Source organism: Ovis aries, chromosome 7 (assembly GCF_016772045.2).
Source record: "Ovis aries strain OAR_USU_Benz2616 breed Rambouillet chromosome 7, ARS-UI_Ramb_v3.0, whole genome shotgun sequence".
NCBI classification, from domain to species: domain Eukaryota; kingdom Metazoa; phylum Chordata; class Mammalia; order Artiodactyla; family Bovidae; genus Ovis; species Ovis aries.
The window spans coordinates 10,056,620-10,076,810 of NC_056060.1; the positions used below are offsets into that span (position 1 = coordinate 10,056,620).

The window sequence follows — 20,191 nt, forward strand, 5'->3', positions numbered from 1 at the left end:
TGTGGCAATTTGATCTCTGGTTCCTCTGCCTTTTCTAAAACCAGCTTGAACACCTGTAAGTTCATGGTTCACGTCCTGTTGAAGCCTGGCTTGGAGAATTTTGAGCATTACTTTACTATCGTGTGAGATGAGTCCAATTGTGTGGTAGTTTGAGCAGTCTTTGGCATTGCCTTTCCTAGGGATTGGAATGCAACTGACCTTTTTCAGTCCTGTGGCCACTGCTGAATTTTCCAAATTTGCTGGTATATTGAGTGCAGCGCTTTCACAGCATCATCTTTCAGGATTTGAAATAGCTCAATTGGAATTCTATCACCTCTGCTATCTTTGTTCGTAGTGATGCTTCCTAAGGCCCAGTTGACTTCACATTCCAGGATATCTGGCTCTAGGTGAGTGATCACACCATCATGTTTATCTGAGTCATGAAGATCTTTTTTATACAGTTCTGTGTATTCTTGCCACCTCTTGTTAATATCTTCTGCTTCTGTTAGGTCCCTACCATTTCTGTCCTTTATTGAGCCCATCTTTGCATGAAATATTCCCTTGGTATCTCTAATTTTCTTGAAGAGACCTCTAGTCTTTCCCATTCTATTGTTTTTCTCTATTTCTTTGCATTGATCTCTGAGGAAGGCTTTATCTCTCCTTGCTATTCTTTGGAACTCTGCATTCAAATAGGTATATCTTTCCTTTTCTCCGTTGCTTTTTCCCTTCTTTTCACAGCTATTTGTAAGGCCTCTCAGACAGCTGTTTTGCTTTTTTGCATTTCTTTTTTGTGTGGTGGTCTTGATCCCTGTCTCCTGTACAATGTCACGAACCTCCGTCCATAGTTCATCAGGCACTCTATCAGATCTAGTCCCTTAAATCTATTTCTCACTTCCATTGCATAATTGTGAGGGATTTGATTTAGGTCATACCTGAATGGTTTATGGTTTTCCCTACTTTCTTCAATTTAAGTCTGAATTTTACAATAAGGTGTTCATGATCTGAGCCAGTCAATTCCCAGTCTATTTTTTGCTGACTGTATAGAGCTTCTCCATCTTTGGCTGCAAAGAATATAATCAATCTGATTTCAGTGTTGACCATCTGGTAATGTCTATGTGTAGAGTCTTCTCTTGTGTTGGAAGAGGTTAGTTAATTATGACTAACCTATGGTCCTTATAATGAACTAACTTTCTCTGGTCATTTGTCAAATACCATATGCATCTATGTTTGTCTTACAGTTAAATTGATAAAGTCACATCCTGGGTTTGTTCCATTGAGGGAATGGATCTGACCAGCCTACCACCCCATCAAAACAAATTATACCATCATTCATTTCATTATCACACAATTAGAATCATACAGGATTTAAGCAGGCAGAAAACTTAGTCCAAGGTCATTTTTTATGTAAGAAAATTGAGACCCATAGTTAAGATTATTGCCCAAAGTGACAAAGTGAGTTAACACCAAACCTCAGAACCAGACTTCCCATTCTTGATTCCTTTTCCTCTTTGCAGAAGTTATAACAGTCTATGTAAGTTTGTAATAACTACAATTTTCCTATCTCTTTATTAGCAAAATATTAATCTATGAGTATAGCAATTCCAGTCTGTTATTATTGGCTAGAAATGAATATTCTCATATTCATATAGTTTTTCATTCTCTACTCTTGGCATACTTAAAACAAAAAATTCATCTAGCATTTTTCTAACCAAAACCGGTAAGCAATTAAGCATTCCTTCTCAAAAAAGTCTGATACAACTAGAAAAGGGAATCTGTTAACCAGAAGAAAGGTGCAGATACATCAAAACCTGGAGAAAATAATTAAAATATGATTCATGAGCCAGGCCAATAATTAGGTTAATTAGCATCTGATCCAAACTAGATGTTTCAAAACAAAAATAGCATTCACTGTGTGTGTTTAATGACTTTTAATATATTCAATATCAAAGAAAACCATACTTTTCAGTCTTTGAGTCTTTTGATTCATAATAAAACAGGGAAATGAGCTTGTGGCTTTGTCAGAATGTACTTTTTTAAAAATTGGAGCACAGTTGATTAACAATGGCGTGTTAGTTTTAGGTGTACAACAAAGTGATTCAGAGGTACTTTCATGCTTAACTGCATTAGCAACAATTAGAATATTGAGGTTTCATAATAGCTTTCATCTCTTTAGATTATAGTGAAGAACAATTGCTTATTTGGTGTTTTAAGTAGAGCACTCAAGCCTAAATGCAAAGTAAATAATTTTTAAAGAAAATACAAAGAAATAAAGCTAGGGTCTTCAAAAACTGAAAGGCTTTTCTCTATAGTTGGTTTTCCATAAAAGATGTGATTAGATTCCACTCAACAAGATTGGATGAGGCCTAACATTTATTGAGGTATCAAATGTTCTTTGGCTCATCTAATATTTATAACAAATTTAAAAGGTGGATGTTTTCTTCATTTTAGAGATGATAAAATTGAAGCATTTTTAGATTAGGCAACTTGTTTATTTTAGAACCAGTTGGTGGCAGAGCCGTGGTTCAAACCTGTCAAATACTTACTAAGACTATACAAATTACAGCACATAGTACTAGCCCTGAGGATTCTTGGCCTCTGTCCTCAAGGAGCTCAGTCTTGCTGAGGAGGCAGCCAGTACTATTGGGTGTGAAAATATCATAGTAGAGGTAAGTACAGGGCGCTATAGAAGGGATCCCAGCACTCCCCTGGTTTTAATTGCCACCTATATATGAATGATCCAAATCCATACTTTCAGAGCAGTCTCCAAACTCATGTGCTCAGCTGCCACTGAGACTCTCCACTTGGCTGTCCCATAGTCCCCCCACATCTCACAAGTCTTTCCAGCCTCTCAGTCACACCCCACCTGTGTTTCCTAGCTCATTAACAATATCCTGGGTCCTATTTTCCACTCCCTTCACAAACAGTCCTTCATGTGGTCTCCATCCTACCTTCTCATTATCATTCATACCTCTTTCTTCTCCATCCTGTGGCCACCGACTTAGTTGAAGCCCTCAACATCTCTCCATTGGATTGCTTCAATTCGGGAAGATGACCTCCCACTTATCAGGGTAAATCCCTCTTAATCTGTTTTCCGTCACTAAAATGTCATTCCTTGCACAAAATCCTTTAAAGTCTTCTCAGGGTCTCCAGGATACACTCCAAACTCCCTAGCCTGGCAGATGAGACCCTGCATGATGAGGTCCCAATACTTCTCTGGCATTATCTTCATCTGCTACATGCCAACCTTGATAGGTGTTGGGGATAGAATGGTAAAAACGTATTGTGTATTACCAGAACCTGTACTCAAGAAGGTTATATCAAAAGATCAAGAAATAGGAACAAAATAGTTGCAAGCTGTAACAGGTCCTATAAAGAGGATGCAGCTACAAAATTTCTTTTAAAAATTATCAAATAAAACCCAATAACATGGAAATACATAATACATCATTACTACATGGATTTTATACCAAAATTAAAATTGGGTTAACATTTGAGAATAAATGCAATTCATCGCATAACAAAGTAAAAAAGAAAAGCCATATGATTATCTCAATGGATCCAGAAAAAGCACTTGTCAAAATCTAACATTCCTAATTTTAAAACAAAACAAAACGCAAAACTTCTAGCACGGAAAACAGAAAGGAGTCTCCTCAACCTGATAAAGAGCATCTGTGAAAATCCTACAGCTTTCTCTATGGAAAACGTACAGCCAACAGCATACTTAATGATGAAAGACTGATGATGATGGTGGTGAGTGTTTTGGATCTAAAATTGGGAAACAAGATAAGCATGTCTGCTCTTACCACTTCTATTTGCAGTTTCAACCCGTAGAGGTTCTAGCTGGTACCATAAGGTAAGAAAAATAAATGAAAAGCATCCAGATTAGAAAAAAAGACAAAGAAAAGTTTTATTTTCATACACACAATTGTAGAAAATCCAATGAAATTTTTTTTAAAGTACTAGAACTACTAAGTGGGTTTAACAATGTTGCAGAATGTGAGATCAATATACAAACCCACTGTTTTCTACACACTAGCAATAAACAACTGAAAATTGAAGTTAAAAATTTACAAGTCGCTCAGTCATGATCAACTCTTTGTGAGCCTATGAACTATAACCCACCAGTCTCCTCTGTCCATGGAATTCTCTAGGCAAGAATACTGGGGTGGGTAGCCATTTCCTTCTCCAGGGGATCTTTCTGACCCAGGAACTGAGCCCAAGACTTCTTCACTGCAGGTGGATTCTTTACCACTTGAGCCACCAGGGAAGCTCACTATCAAAATACAAAATACTTAAGGATAGATCTGTAAAAAGATATGCAAGACCTATAAACTTCAAAATGTCATTGGAATTAAAGATTACCTAAATAAATGGAGAGATAGACCTCATCATGAGACAGAAGACTTGAACTGACCTATAGACAGGATGCAATTCCAATCAAAATCCCAGCAGGCTTTCTGATTCATGGAAATCCAAGGGACCTAGAATAGCTAAAACAACACTGCAAAATAACAACAAAATTTCAGGGCTATCACAACCTAATTTAAGCTACAATAATGAAGACAGTATGGTATCCTTATCAAGAAAGATAAAGAGATTAATACAACACAATAGAGTCCAGAAACAGACCTAAACCTAGATGAACAATTTTTTTGGACAAAGGTACAAAGGCAAAGCAGTTTGAATATATAGTCTGTTTCAACAAATGGTGCTGTAAACAATTGTACATCTATATGCTAAAATATAAACGTCCATCCATACTTTTTATCAGATAGAAAAATTAACTAAAATTGAATCACAGATCTAAATGTAAAAAGATGATAGAACCTGTAGAAAAAAACAGCAGAAAATCTTTGTGACTTTGGGTTAGGCAAAAATTTCTCAGATACAACATGAAAACATGATCCATAAAAGAACAAATTGATAAGGCGTTTAAAAATTCAAAAATTAAAAACTTCTTTTTGAAAGTCACTACTGGACAAATGAAGATATAATACACAGCCTGGGAAAAAATATTGGCAAAGTATGTACCTGACAAGGACTTTTACCTAGAATGTATGAAGAACTTTCAACACTCAAAAATAAGGGAAAAAACGAACCCAGTTTAAAATGAGTAAAAATTTGACCAGATGCTTGATGAAAAGAGAGACAGGAATGGCATAAAAAAAAGATGTTAAGCATCAAGTCATTAATGAAACAAATTAAAACCATGATAAGAGACCACTACACATCTCTTAGAATAACTGAAGTTAAACAGGCTGATCACAGCAAGTGTTTGACGAGCGTATGGAGAAACTGGAACTCTCATATACTGCTGGTGGGAACATAAAATTTGAAAAATGGTACATCACTTTGTAAAACAGTTTCTTATAAAGTTGACATATCCCTTTCATTTTATCCAGTCATTCCACCTCTAGGGATTAACTTGAGACAAAAGAAAGCCACAGTCCATGCAAATACTGCTACAAGGATGTTTACAGTCAGTTTTTGGTAATAGCTAATCTTCTACAATTATGCTGAATCTAGGCTCAAAAGATTATGAAAGTTCTTCATACATTCTAGATACAAGTCCTTGTCAGGTACATACTTTGCCAATATTTTTTCCCAGGCTGTGTATTATATCTTCATATACCCAAAAGAGTATATATTGTATGATTCAATTTATGTAAAACTGCAAAATGCAAAATAGTCTGCAGTGATGAAAAGTTCCTTGGGGTCATGTAGAGTGTAGGGAAGGCTGCGAGGTATGGATTATCAAGGGGCAGGAACACACTTCAGGGATGAGGGGTGCATTCACCATCTTTGAAGTGGTGATGCTTTCTAGAGTACAGACATGCATCCTAACTTATCCAGTGGTACATTTTAAATATGTCAACTCACTCCAGTAGTCTTGCCTGGAGAATCCCACAGACAGAGGAGCCTGGTGGGCTACAGTCCATTGAGTCACAAAGAGTGTGACATGACTGAAGCACCTTCGCATGCATGCAGGAAACTGTTAAAATAATTAAAATAAAAGCAATCTAAAGAATTACTTCAATTCATTCCTAGCCAAGGGTTCCCATACATTTCCAAATTAGAAAGTAATTAGCTAAATAGCATACTTAAGATTTTAGGATGGAAATAGAGTTTTATAACAGAAATTGGATGTATATGAGGATAAGGCTATGGTTTTTCCAGTGGTCATGTATGGATGTGAGAGTTGGGCTGTGAAGAAAGCTGAGCGCCGAAGAATTGATGCTTCTGAACTATGGTGTTGGAGAAGACTTTTGAGAGTCCCTTGGACTGCAAGGAGATCCAACCAGTCCATCCTAAAGGAGATCAGTCCTGGGTGTTCACTGGAAGGAATGATGCTGAAGCTGAAACTCCAGTACTCTGGCCACCTCATGCAAAGAGTTGACTCATTGGAAAAGGCTCTGATGCTAGGAGGGATTGGGGGCAGGAGGAGAAGGGGACGACAGAGGTTGAGATGGCTGGATGGCATCACCGACTCGATGGACATGAGTTTGAGTGAACTCTGGGAGTTGGTGATGGACAGGGAGGCCTGGCGTGCTGTGATTCATGGGGTTGCAAAGCGTCGGACACGACTGAGTGACTGAACTGAACTGAACTGAACTGAATGATTCAATGGGTGTTAGTTTAACATACTCTGACACATGTTTCAAGGATGATAAACTAGATCTCAAACTTGATTTCACTTCCTTTTTTCTTTCTTCTCTTTTTCCCTCCTTTTTCTTTCAGCAACAGAAATGGGGAAGAGACTAAGGATGGCTTAATTAGAATAATATAATCATGCAGCTCATATAGATAACATAGCAGCCTCCAAGACTGCTATGATAACAGAGAGTATCCAAGCACTCTGCAAGGTGGGACTACGTAGAATCTTAGACATGAAAGGGAGCCTTTATTTTACAGAATAGCAATCTCACTTGGAAAATGAAGTTAAATAGCTTCCCCAAGTTCACAGAGCTAGAATTCGGTGACATTTTAATAAATTCTATTAAAAACAAGATTTGGGACAGCATTTATTAACTGGTGGGCTTCCTGGTGGCTCAGTGGGAAAGACTCCCCCTGCTATGCAGGAGACACGGGTTTGATCCGTGGGTTGAAAAGGTCCCCTGGAGAAAGAAATGGTAACCCACTCCAGCACTTGCCTGGGAAATCCCAAGGACAGAGGAAGCTAGCAGGCGGTCCATGGGGCTACAAAAGAGTTGGACACAACTAAGCGACATATTAACTGGTAGCCGATCATCTGACCAGGCTGTTTTTCCACTTTCCTGTTTATTCACTGGACCATAGCTGGTATGAAGTTAACAGAACTAAAACAGCAGTTCTCAGTCTTAGTTCAGTTCAGCCGCTCAGTCATGTCCACTCCTTGTGACCCCATGGACTGCAGCACACCAGGCTTCTCTGTCCATCACCAACTCCCGGAGCTTACTCAAACTCATGTCCATTGAGTCGGTGATGCCATCCAACCATCTCCTCCTCTGTTGTCCCCTTCTCCTCCTGCCTTCAATCTTTCTCAGCATCAGGGTCTTTTCCAATGAGTCAGTTCTTCACATCAGGTGGCCAAAGTACTGGAGTCTCAGCTTCAACATCAGTTCTTCCAACGATTTCCTTCAGGATGGACTGGTTGGATCTCCTTGCAGTCCAAGGGACTCTCAAGAGTCTTCTCCAACACCACCGTTCAAAAGCATCGATTCTTTGGCACTCAGCTTTCTTTATGGTCCAACTCTCACAACCATACACAACTACTGGAAAACCCATAGCTTCGACTAGATGGACTTTGTTAGCAAAGTAATATCTCTGCTTTTTAATATGCTGTCTAGGTTGGTCATAACTTTTCTTTCAAGGAGCAAGCGCCTTTTAATTTCATGGCTGCAGTCACCATCTGCAGTGATTTTGGAGCCCAAGAAAATAAAGTCTGTCACTGTTTTCATTGTTTCCCCATCTATTTGCCATGTAATGGGACCAGATGCCATGATCTCAGTTTTCTGAATGTTGAGCTTTAAGCCAACTTTTTCACTCTCCTCTTTCACTTTCATCAAGAGGCTCTCTAGTTCTTCGCTTTCTGCCTTAAGGGTGGTGTCATCTGCATATCTGAGGTTATTGATATTTCTCCCAGCAATCTTGATTCCGGCTTGTGCTTCATCCAGCCTGGCATTTCTCATGATGTACTCTGCATATAAGTTAAATAAGCAGAGTGAGAAATAACAGCCTTGACGTACTCCTTTCCGAATTTGGAACCAGTCTGTTGTTCCAGGTCCCGTTCTAACTGTTGCTTCTTGAACTGCATACAGATTTCTCAGGAGGCAGGTAAGGCGATCTGGAATTCCCGTTTCTTGAAGAATTTTCCAGTTTGTTGTGATCCACACAGTCAAAGGCTTTGGTGTAGTCTTCATTGCATAACAAAACAAGAAATCAGATCCTACCCCTAGGGTTGATCCAGTTGGTTTGGGCAGGTCTCAGACTTTGTGTTCATCAAAATCACATGGAAAGACACTATTCCTGAGTTTGATTTGGGGAGTTGGAATGGTGCCCAATAACTTGAATTTCAAATAAATCCTGAGGTCACACTGATGCTGCTGGTCTGTGAACCACACTGAGAACCCCTGGGGGTAAGGCATCAGGTAACTTTTCTTTAAGTTCTCCAAGATAGTAATGTTTAGACAGTTGAAAGTCACTTGGCTGAAAACAGTCATTCTCAATCTTTCTTGAAATCACCTGGGGAATTAAAAAAAATAAAAAAATACTGCTGCCTAAGTCTCTACCTTCTATTTTAATTGATCTGGGATGCAGCCTGAGTGTTGAGGCGTTTTTTTTTAAAAGGTTTTAAGATATAAAGGAATGATATTTCAGATGATTCTGATATTCAGTCAAAACTGAGAGTTGCTGAAAATATTCTGCTTCCTCAAATCCTATTATCATTTACCTAAAATTTCCCCAGAGCTGGGTACTTTCACCACTATAACATAATAGAAATTCCTTTCTAACTTGTTGCCCATGAACAATGATTAATTTCCAGTTTGATGTTTTAATACTGCTAATATTTATTGAATACTTGGATGTAGTAGGCCTGGTGGTGAGGGTTTTGCCTCTTTACCGTCTTTTTGTTCCACTTTGCTCACTGAATAGTTAGGCTTTGCTTACCGAATGGTTAGGCTTTGCTTACTGAATGGTTCAGTTCAGTTCAGTTCAGTTAAGTCACTCAGTCGTGTCCGCCTCTTTGCAACCCCCATGAATCACAGCACGCCAGGCCTCTCTGTCCATCACCAACTCCCGGAGTTCATGTGTATCGAGTTGGTGATGCCATCCAACCATCTCATCCTCTGTCATCCCCTTCTCCTCCCACCCCCAATCCCTCCCAGCATCAGAGTCTTTTCCAATGAGTCAACTCTTCACATGAAGTGGCCAAAGTATAGGAGTTTCAGCTTTAGCATCATTCCTTCCAGTGAACACCCAGGACCGATCTCCTTTAGGATGGACTGGTTGGATCTCCTTGCAGTCCAAGGGACTCTCAAGAGTCTTCTCCAACACCACAGTTCAAAAGCATCAATTCTTCGGCACTCAGCTTTCCTTATAGTCCAACTCTCACATCCATACATGACCACTGGAAAAACCATAGCCTTGACTAGACGGACCTTTGTTGGCAAAGTAACGTCTCTGCTTTTTAATATGCTATCTAGGTTAGGCTTTGCTTACTGAATGGTTATGCTTTAAATCCTTTTTCCTCAGAGAGACCCTTTAATTTCTAAAAGTAATATTGTCTTCCAATCTGTTATTAATAAATATTACATTTTTTAATTGGAGGATAATTGCTTTACAATATTGTGTTTCTTCTGTCCAAGAATGTGAATTAGTTGTAGGAATACATATATCTTGGAGGAGGGCATGGCAACCCACTCCAGTATTCTTGCCTGGAGAATCGCCACGGACAAGAGCCTGGCAGGCTACAGTCCGTGGAGCTGCAGAGTCAGACATGACTGAGCAACTCAGCACAGCATAGCACATGCATATATATCTCCTCCCTCTTGAATTATATATCACATTTTATTCTGTTTCTACTGGTGAGAAACTCAAGACAGGAAAAGAGAGGGAGAGAGAGAAAGGGCAGGGGACATTTTATAAGGGGAAAAAAATCTTTTGATCTTAATACTTCACCCTTAGTATTCGATCCTCTGTGGCCCTTGGCTGGGGTTTTATAGATTCAGTAATTCCCAGAGGAAAATTCCAAGAACATTTATGATTCTGACCAAAGGCAGCTGATTTTCCTTTTGCTTTTAATTAATGCACTTCTTTCATTTCCAACAACAACGAAAAACCACTAACTTTTTTCCCCAGAAAGTAACTTCCTCAGGAAAAAATTATAATACTATTAAGCACAATGATATAACTTGCTTCAGGTCAAGGGGTTTTAGACTTCACAGGAAACACTCAGGAGTTCTTACGCGTCTCATAGCACTTCCCATCTCTTCACAAGATGGTTCTGATATGTGCTATTGCACAACCCACCTCATACAGAGAATTATTTTTAGAATCAAGGTTAAGAATACATCCTACAACTTTAGTTCTTAAAGTTCCACTCATTTCAAGCTTCCTGAGATCTAAGAGCCATCAGGAGCCATCTCTTTAATTTCTAGACCTGTGGTCTAGCAAAGTGTTCAGTAAATAGTACTTAATAAATGTTGACTAGATGGATGAATTGCTTCACATAAGCCAACACCACTGGGAGACCGACTCGGAGAGCTTTAAGAGTTAAGGAAGACACATGCCATCTTTATGATCTAAGATTTCTTCAGTGCTCCAATTTTCTCTTCCCTACTTTTGTACCAGTTTTGAAAAGAACACAATTCATCCTAATGAGGCTGGCTCATCTCCTCACTCACCCATCTTCCTTCTTAAAATAGCCAAAGCAGCTATTCTGATCCTACCACAAGATAAAAAATTCGTTATAACCAAAACATGACTGTGGGAGGTACTCACTGATAAAATGTAACAATGCAAATCTTGTGATACATGTTGCCAGAAAATTTGGGGGCAGTTTTTCAAGGCTGATAAGCTCTTTATAGAGCTTTCCCTGGTGGCTCAGTGCTAAAGAATCTGCCTGCCAGCACAAGAGACTTGGGTTCAATCCCTGGTCTGGAAAGATCCCCTGGAGAAGGAAATGGCAACCCACTGCAGTACTCTTGCCTGGAGGACCCCATGGAGCCTGGCATGGGGTAGCAAAGACCTGGACACGACTTACCAACAGAATAACAACCACAAAGCCCTGGCTGAGAAAGTGGTGAGTGAGAAAGCACTCACTGCAGCAAGGTCAGAGTTCAACCTGGGCAACACACGGCACAGCGCCTGGGTCACTTCCCTGTGCTTCAGTTTCCTCATCCTCAAATAAAGAGGTGTAGGTGTCCTCCTAGCTCTGACACAGCCTACATCTCTGTATTTGTCTTCACATTATGGCATATACAGTCATTTTGCAGACACAGAAGGGCCAAGCAGGGAAGTCTACATATTTGCTTTGAAGGGTAAAAAAAAAAGAAAGAAATGATGTATAATAATTGGAGAATGCCAGGATCTAGGGGGTTGGTTTTGTTTTAAATACAAGTGTTCTCTGTTTGCTGCTTTGGTTTTCATATAACATCAGTTTCCCCAAACCATGTGGACTTGCATTATATTATTCTTTAAAAGGTATGAAACCAGGCTGGGTAACAGCCTGGCACAGGAGTCAACTTATCAAGTGACACGGTTCAGTTTGTAATATAAGTAAGTTTTTCAGGAACCTGTTTTGCACTACAGACTGCTACGGAACCAAGATAAAATTGTAGTGAAACCACCAAAAAAGCTCGAAACAAAGCTGATGCAACCTATTCACCTGTCTTGGAAATTAGCAAGCATTGCTATGGTTAGGCTGAAGCCCACGAACCACCTGAGTTATGTAACTGAAAAGCACCGGCTTGATTAGGTCCTGGTCCTTGTGCTGCATGGACCTTCCCCCAGTGAAAGCATTAGGAATTAACTTTATGACACCCGAATGAGAACAAACAATTCAGAAATCGTAAAAATAGCATAAATCAAAGCCACTGTCTATGAGACAACTAACAGTCCTAAGCTGAGATTTGGTTACTGAACTAATTTAAAGGAACTAATAAACACACAAGTCAATCCACGCCTGCTTATAAATCATAAAGGGAGTTTTAAAAATCAAATAAACAATAATACCCAAACACTGAAGCAAAGAAGTCAGTTATCTATTTACCTACTGGTGACCGACAACAGAAGCTTAGCGCTTTCAGGAGCCAGGCCATTTTGATCCTTAGTTTTACACCACTAAACCAAGACTCATGTTAGCAGAAGGAGCAATCTGCTGCCAGGGTCTGCCCAAACTCCAAGCGCCTGCTTTCTCTGGTCTGGAGGCAGATGGTACATCGTAAAAACAAAAGTCATGGGGAAAATGTACAGAAAGATATTCCCTTTAAAACCCTTTAAGAGGTTCTTTTCCCTAAAATCTAATGCCATAAATATACATGTTTATGTTAATATCTTAGCTTAGAATTTGGAACTGATTCGGGGCATTAAAAAAGTTTCCTTAGCCTGATTCATATTCATGTGTTCACATATTTCCATGGAATATGAAAACAGCTTTTCCTTTAGCTGATTAACACCTAAGGCAGCACAGGACAGGAATTTTGGAATTCTAACAAATATCCTAAACAAAAACAGCTGCTGTCCTTATCCTTCAATATTACCACCAACTGTACCTCCAGTAAGTGCTTGTATAGTAACTAAGACACTGCTTAATAAGTATCTGAATCAGCTCAGGCTGCTATAGCAAACTAGCACAGATGGAGTGGCTTAAACAACAACAGCAATGAACTTCTCACTGTTCTGGAGACTGGTGAGTCCAAGATCCAAGGCCAGTTTTGTTCCCTGTGAGGTTTGTCTTCCTGGCTGGCAGACAGCCATGATCTTACTACATCCTCACATGGCAAACAGCAAGCTCTGATCTCTCTCCTTCTCATAAGAACATTGACCCCAATGTGGGGACCCCAAGAATGATGTCACCTAACCCTAATGACCTCCCAAAGGCCCCACCTCCAAATAGCACCATGTGGGGGTTAGGACTTCAGCCTATGGATTTTGGAGGGACATAATCACTTAGTCCATAATGGGATAACCTGGTTTATATTTGTAGGATTTGCAATAGGTGAGCTAGACTGTAATAAACTTGTCTTATAATATGCTTTTCCATGATGATTGTACACGCTGGTGCATCTCAGACTTTAGGTGCATTGGAATCCCCTGAAGCTTGTTAAAACACAGAGCACTTGGCCTGACCCTAGGGATTCTCATTTAGTAGGTTTGAGGTTTGAGTCAGTTCCTCATTTAGTGGAGAACTAAGGACTTGTATTTCTAGCAAGCTCCCAGATGACACTGATGCTATCTGTTTGAGAACCACTGATGCAGGTCAATATCAGTTATGACTCTCTGGGCCTGTATTGGCTTCTCAGTAATAACTCTTATGCTGAACATATTTGAAATGTGTCAGTTGCTTATAGGCAGATGTTGCATACCAAGATGCTCAATAAGCAGATGGACAGATCTGCTGGGTGAGGCCCCTTCATGCTGTTGAGCACCCAGGAAGAGTCAATTAATGCAGTATGTCTCATCAGCTAATTGTGACTTCACAAGTCACCAGGATTTACAAGACTACCTGCTGACATCTTATTCTTACTGATTTTTATCTTAGAATTTAGATTTGGTCTTCAACGTTGATGGATTCTTGCATCGACAAGCACATTAGAATCATTTGAACTGATATCAAATTTTGACAAAGCTTAACATGAAGCACTTAAGTAATGCTTACTATTTATGTTCAACTCATATGCCCTAAAGTCACACTTGGTTAAATTTTAAAGCATGGCTCTGTCATGAAACAGCATAATTTTAAGATTTATTTCAAGTACACTTTGGAATGTAAACATACCTTATTTAGTTTCACAAAAGATTCCAGTCCAGCTTCCAAGGGATTTGTATCACAGTTCATCTAAAAGGGAAACATGCGTTTTAAATCTTAGATGAGTACAAGTGGTTTTAGTAACATCACTTTCACATTTATTTTTTAAAGAGAATACTTTTTCATTTGAAATATATAGATAGACAGATAGACATAGATATAGATTGTGAACTGGCCTCTAAAGTAATTTTTTAAATCTAAAATTCAAATGTAGCCTTTCAGCAAACACTGTTATTTTAATAGCAAATTGGATGCTAAAATTCCCAGCTTGTTTCCAAGGCTCTTTTGGTATAATAAACATTTGAGGGATGCCACAACAATGATGTTCTTCCCAGAAACAAGCTTCTCATAAGCTTTTACCTAATAATTCTACATAAATATGTTTTGAAACATTATTAAGTAATTTATTTATCTTGCAATCATCCAGAAATCAGGATAAGTGGAGGAAAAAAACATATGGTAGGAAAATAGTTTCCACAGAGTTCAGGAGAGGGAAAAGGGGGAAAAAAGAGGTTGAATTTGGCTGTCATTACGATATACTTCAAGGGGAGCTAAAGCCATTATTTGGGACTAGACCTGATTTTTGTTTGTTTTGCAGTCACCAGTCTCTTTTGCACCAAGAGAACTGATCTAAACCCCATAAAAGGTAGCCAAACTCAACAAAAGAAAACACAGCCTTCGCATGACCTAGATGTGTGATATAAACTTGTTTTACATGATATAAAACTTGACCTCATATTTCCTAGTCAATCTGAGCAACTCTAAGATTATTTTTTACCTGCTCAAATTTTCAAAATTCCAGAAACAAGATGAGAATTTATTACTTAGGGTTTTCTCAGTGTCTCACCCCAAACCTCATGCTTACTATAGCACGCGATATCATCTTGTGGATTTTAAGATGCTGTCCTCACCACACTGACATTTCTAAAGCCCGCATGTGCTCTATGATAAAAAGTCTACTTTTCAGACTATATTTCATTGATTAAAAATGTTTTAGAATTCCAGGAAAAATTTTAAGTCCAGATGCTTGATTGCTCTAATAACACTAGAGGGCGTGCTGGCACCGCTGGGAAATTAGAGGGGCTGGGATGGAGACAGAAGGAAATGAAAGGGGGAGAGCAGAGAAACGCTGCTCGTTCCTTGCGGAGAGTGGAGGCAGAGCTGCCCTCCCCGTTTCTCCCTGCAGCAGCATCCTCTGAGGACTCTGAGGATCCCTGCAACAGAGCACATTCTCTGTAAAGCAACAGCTGCCCCAGGGCTCTTGTTCTTTCAGTGACTCCAGGAGGCTGTATTGTCCACCTCAAAACCCACTTTCTTCTACCCTTGATCTAAATGTTCTAGGGACCCTGCCTGTGTTTTCAAACCTACTTTGCCCTCAAATTCACACTTTATGTCCTAGGCACTAACAATATTGTCCTAGACAATAACTCTGTAGGATAAAGACTCTCTCTCTTACAGAGAAGTGAAGTCTCTAGAGGCTTAAGGCCACATAATATGTGGTAGAGGATACATTCAAACTGCAGAGACTGTACCCTGAAGTACACCCTTTACAAAAGTCCCTTATCTAAGCTCTCATACCTAAAACCTCAATGCATTCCAAGAAAACAACTAGCGGAACTGAGAAAATTGAGATCTAAAGATAGTCTGCTATATTGGAGATAAAATGAGAGAACAGAGTTTGAACCACTGTTTGGACACTTCTGTGCAATCTGGACCACGTTGTTTATTGTTTCTTAGCGTGATTGTGTGTATAACTCCCACCTCCTTGCCCAAGAACCACCAATAATACCCTCTTCAGGGAGAGCTGAGCAGGTAGATGACATCATGCCTATGAAAATTGTGTGTAACTACACAAACAGAAACTCCTGAGTTCTCATTATTAACGATGGGTGTGGGCTGGACCAGCACATTCCAGACCACCAACCTTGCCCCTCAGAAAGACAGCTTTTGTTGTTACTTCCCCAAAAGGTGCAGAATAAGAAGGAAATGATGATAGACAATATGACAGAAGAGAAGGAAGAATTTTGAAAGGTGATCCCCAAATCCCATGGGGGTAGACAGGCTCCCTTGGGGCAGCCAAAGTCAGCACACAGAGGCAGATGTCCAGGGCTCTCTGCCAAGCAAGGGGAATTAAGGCAGAATAAACGTTGCATCACAGTTCCCCTGAATTTGTAACTGGGAAATTGAGGGGAAAAACCTTTGTCTCTAATTAAATAAAGTTTTCAGGACTTCCCTGGTGGTCCAGAGGTTAGGACACCATGCTTCCCCTGCAGGTGGTATGGATTCCAGCTCTGGTCAGGGAACTAAGATTTGGCCTGCTGTCCAATGTGGCAAAAAAAAAAAAAATTTTTTTTTCTTACAATACATTCTTTCTCTTACAGTCAGAGCCAATGTTAACACAGTTAAACTAACCCTTGCATAAAAATCAGATACAACACATGTAAAATTTTCATAAAGATGATCACATTTCAAACCTCTAACCCCCAGGCTCTGAAAGCTTTCTCCAGTCTTAAGGCATTCATGGCGTAGGTTCCAAAATTGTCAATTCCCTCCTCCTGGCCTGCATTCATGATAGCATCGTAAAGCGCTGCAGAATCTTCTTGTCTGTGGTACAGCTCCCAACCCAACTCACCTGAAATACAGCGCACCAGAATAAGAACGACAATCACTAGGTCTAATGTGCATTAGCTAAAACACATCAACAAATGAGAGGTTCCACTTCTGCAAAATAGACACTGTAGAGTGATAAAAGCTCGGTTCCCAAAAAAGTTGCAGCCAAGCCGCACTGCAAAGGAGCCTGCCATACAACAGATGTTTCTGGGCCCAATACTGCCCCACCCGCCACACAGAGAGCAGCATTTAAGACAATTCAGACAGATGGTGATTCAGGACTTACTCTTAATTCTCACCTTGGCTTCATAATGTTAAGTGAGGAATTAGCATGGCAAAGTTTATCAAGATAAGGAGTTCAAGGTTTAAACACCTCAACCCCCAACTCCGTGGCCCCAGATCGCAAGGTTTAAACATACAGGCCACTGATGACAATTAGTCAGATGTTACTCACTGTGGGATAGCCAGAGCCTCTAATGGCCCCCACTTCCTCCTTCTCCCCTACTTGATCATTTCATTCACCATTAGAACCACAGGCAAAAAAGAAAAGAAAATGAAACCCAACTTAGAGTCGGCTTATGTTTTACTTTGCTTATGTTTTATTCTGGTCGCCAGTTTTCCAAAGTTGGGTGGAGGGAGGATGGGGAAAAGAGAAGCCTAGGGAAGAGCTACGGCCTTTATGCAGTGTGCTCGTCTTGTTCCCCGCGCGGAGGGCTAACGATGCGGTGCTTCTCCAGGACACGAGCACCGCGTACCCGAGTGAAGGCTGGTGCCTAGCACTCCTGCAAAGGGACAAGGAGTCTAGAGGAGGTTAGGAGCGAGCCCAGAGAGCCCGTGGGGAACTGGAGAGCATTCATTCTTCCCTGTTTCTAGTACCTGCTACGTGCCATCAGTGCCAAGGAAGACTTCTCTAACACACTTAGAAAGAAAGATGAACAGCGGTAATGCTCTAAGGGCAGTGCCTGCCACCTTCAAGATGTTCTCTAAGGGAGACCGCTTTGAATTCTCCCACATGGAATCAATCCTAAAGGAAATCAATCCTGAAAATTCACTGAAGGACTGATGCTGAAGCTGAAGCTCCAATATTTTGGCCACCTGATGTGAACAGCCGATAAAAGTGTCATTTAGAAAAGACACTGGTGCTGGGAAAGATTGAGGGCAGGAGAAGAAGGGGGTGACAGAGGACGAGATGGTTGGATGGCATCACCGACTCAATGGACATGAGTTTGAGCAGCTCCAGGAGACGGTGAGGGACAGGGAAGCCTGGCGCGCTGCATGCAGTCCACGTTGGTCACTGTGAGTGACCCCACTGGGGTCACAGTGTCAGACACGACTGCGCAACTGAACGACAACACAGAATCTGCTGGCCTGAACACCCTGTCATCCCTTCCAGCTATTCCAACAACTGTCCTCTTTGCACTTTCTCACCTACCTTTCTGAATGGTAGGCAGCTAGCTATGGGCCTGGAACCACAATTGGGAATCCGCAGAATGACTTTCTCAGACTCGGAGTGAATAAACGGAATTGTCAGAAGACTTGGGCAGGAGAAATCGTCCTCCAAAGTTACACTGGAGAGACTGAACGTGTGTGTGTGCACACATTTCCGGGTGCTTCTAAATTTTAGAGACTTATTCTCGGTTGTTTTCCGGTTCTTACCAGTATAAGATATCCTGATAGCAGTGACAGGAATGTTGGAAACCTTTAAAGACTTGGTTTGAAGAAACTTGAAAACATTATCACTAAGATCTTCAGAGGTCAGTTTCTGTAGGACCTTTCTTGAATATGGTCCTGCGACACCAAGGACTCCAAGCTCATCAGTTATGTTTTTAATTTCAACATCACATCCACCTTTGATTGCCTCTTCCTCAATCCATCTGCATTTGAGATTCATAAACACTGTGTTAAGTCTTGCTGAAATAACACATGTTGGTAACAGATTATTTCTCTGAAGATATACGGTGTGTCTAAAATTACCAGAAAATCCCTAGCGTGTCATTTCCTATAATCAACAAATTTTTAAATTTGAGGAAACCGAGTCTCAGAGACAGTAAATGATTCTTTTTAAACTACTCACTTACAAATATGTGGGTGATTTTTCACATTACAGAAGGATCCTTCCACTTAAACAAGCTCTGCCACAAAATTTTTTCCAACAGTGACAGCCTTACTGCATTTAAACTAATGAGTCCATCTCGGGAAGTTAATTTAAATCCAAATTTTCTCTAATACCCACACATAGGAGACACAATTGTGCTGCTAAAGGTTAATAATGTGCCTGCCACCAGACACATGCTTGCTTTGACAATCACAAGGAGAAGATTAAAACTCTAAAGACTGGTTTCAATTTCTGAGTCTTGATTGGAAGGCAGTGAGAGAGGGTTTGCTTACAATTTACTGAGCAGTCCCTGGAGCTACACAAGTCTGTCATAAAATGATCTGGACGGACACAAAGCTAAGTGACTAGGATGGCTCCTAACGTTATCTTGGATAGGAGGATGGAATTTGCATCACCTTACAACTAGAGTGAGAGTCTGTTGGAGTAAGAGGTTTATCAAGCAACAATATTCCAAATATTTTTGAAATACTAAAGACAATGTATTTTAGAGTGGACTAAATAGTAAGTAGGCTGAAGATTTATGTGAAGGACAGAGTTGGCAAATCAATGATTTCAACACAGCGATGGGCCAGGGAGCACAAATATGGAAAAGAAAAAGGAAGAAAACCCGGGAGGCAACGCACTGACATGAACCAAATGTGAGCATCAGAATCAACAAGGCTAACTCGAGCAGGTCACTTTAACTCAAACTTCAGTTTCCTCACCTGAGAATGGGCATGATAAACACCCTGCAGATAAGTCTACTAAAAGAATTTACTGAGATAATGTGTAAAAACGGTTCTGACATATGAGTGATCCCTAATAGATAGGAGTTAATATTATTAGAACCAGTAAACCCACTGGTTTACTTTACCTTTGGGAGAGGGATGGTTATAGGGACCCTCACTTGAGTAATTTCCTATGAAAGACATGACATTTATTTAAAACAATAAGGTTTAAAGATTTTAAGTTGTATTTTCAATTACCGATTTAAAAAGCCCACAAAACATAAGTACCCTCGGTGCAAGACTGGATCAGTCATAAGGCATATCGTTTTCTTAGGATGTGTACACTTACCTAAGATCATGAAGTTCTGACCCAGAACCAGTTACTAATAAAAACTCCCCAGGAGACTGGTGAGAGACAGTCAACTCAGCATATACTCGACCTTTTGGTGTTAACATGTGACTTATATTTGTAAAACCCACCTACAGAAAAGAATAAAATCTTAAGTATCCTTTCAACGCCACATGGAAATAAAAATGTGGATGTCAACAATGTAAGACATCTGAATCTTTTATATCAATTGTGTGAACTATCTGTAAACCTAAACCCATTCATTTTGAAGTTTGCAGTTGAAATGATCATTATAATTACTGATCACAAAAATTACATTTCAACCAATCTGGGGGTTCCTGTTGACACAATTAAACCAAGCCATATGATCCTTAGATAATAATTCAGTCAACAAAAATTTAAATTTGAAAATTAGCTAGAAT

At 40.0% G+C, this 20,191-nt stretch overlaps 1 protein-coding gene across 6 annotated transcripts in view; it reads right to left on the bottom strand.

Moving 5' to 3' along the window:
* Window positions 1–20,191, bottom strand: part of DMGDH (dimethylglycine dehydrogenase) — a 71,072-nt gene that overhangs the window by 15,114 nt on the left and 35,767 nt on the right. For all 6 annotated transcript variants that reach the window (XM_042252019.1, XM_004010208.5, XM_060418773.1 and 3 more), the window contains 4 exons: window positions 19,770–19,900; window positions 18,254–18,471; window positions 16,462–16,619; window positions 13,958–14,017 (listed from right to left, as the gene is read on the bottom strand). In XM_042252019.1, coding sequence (XP_042107953.1) covers window positions 13,958–14,017; window positions 16,462–16,619; window positions 18,254–18,471; window positions 19,770–19,900 — 567 coding nt within the window. The remainder of the gene's footprint in view (window positions 1–13,957; window positions 14,018–16,461; window positions 16,620–18,253; window positions 18,472–19,769; window positions 19,901–20,191) is intronic.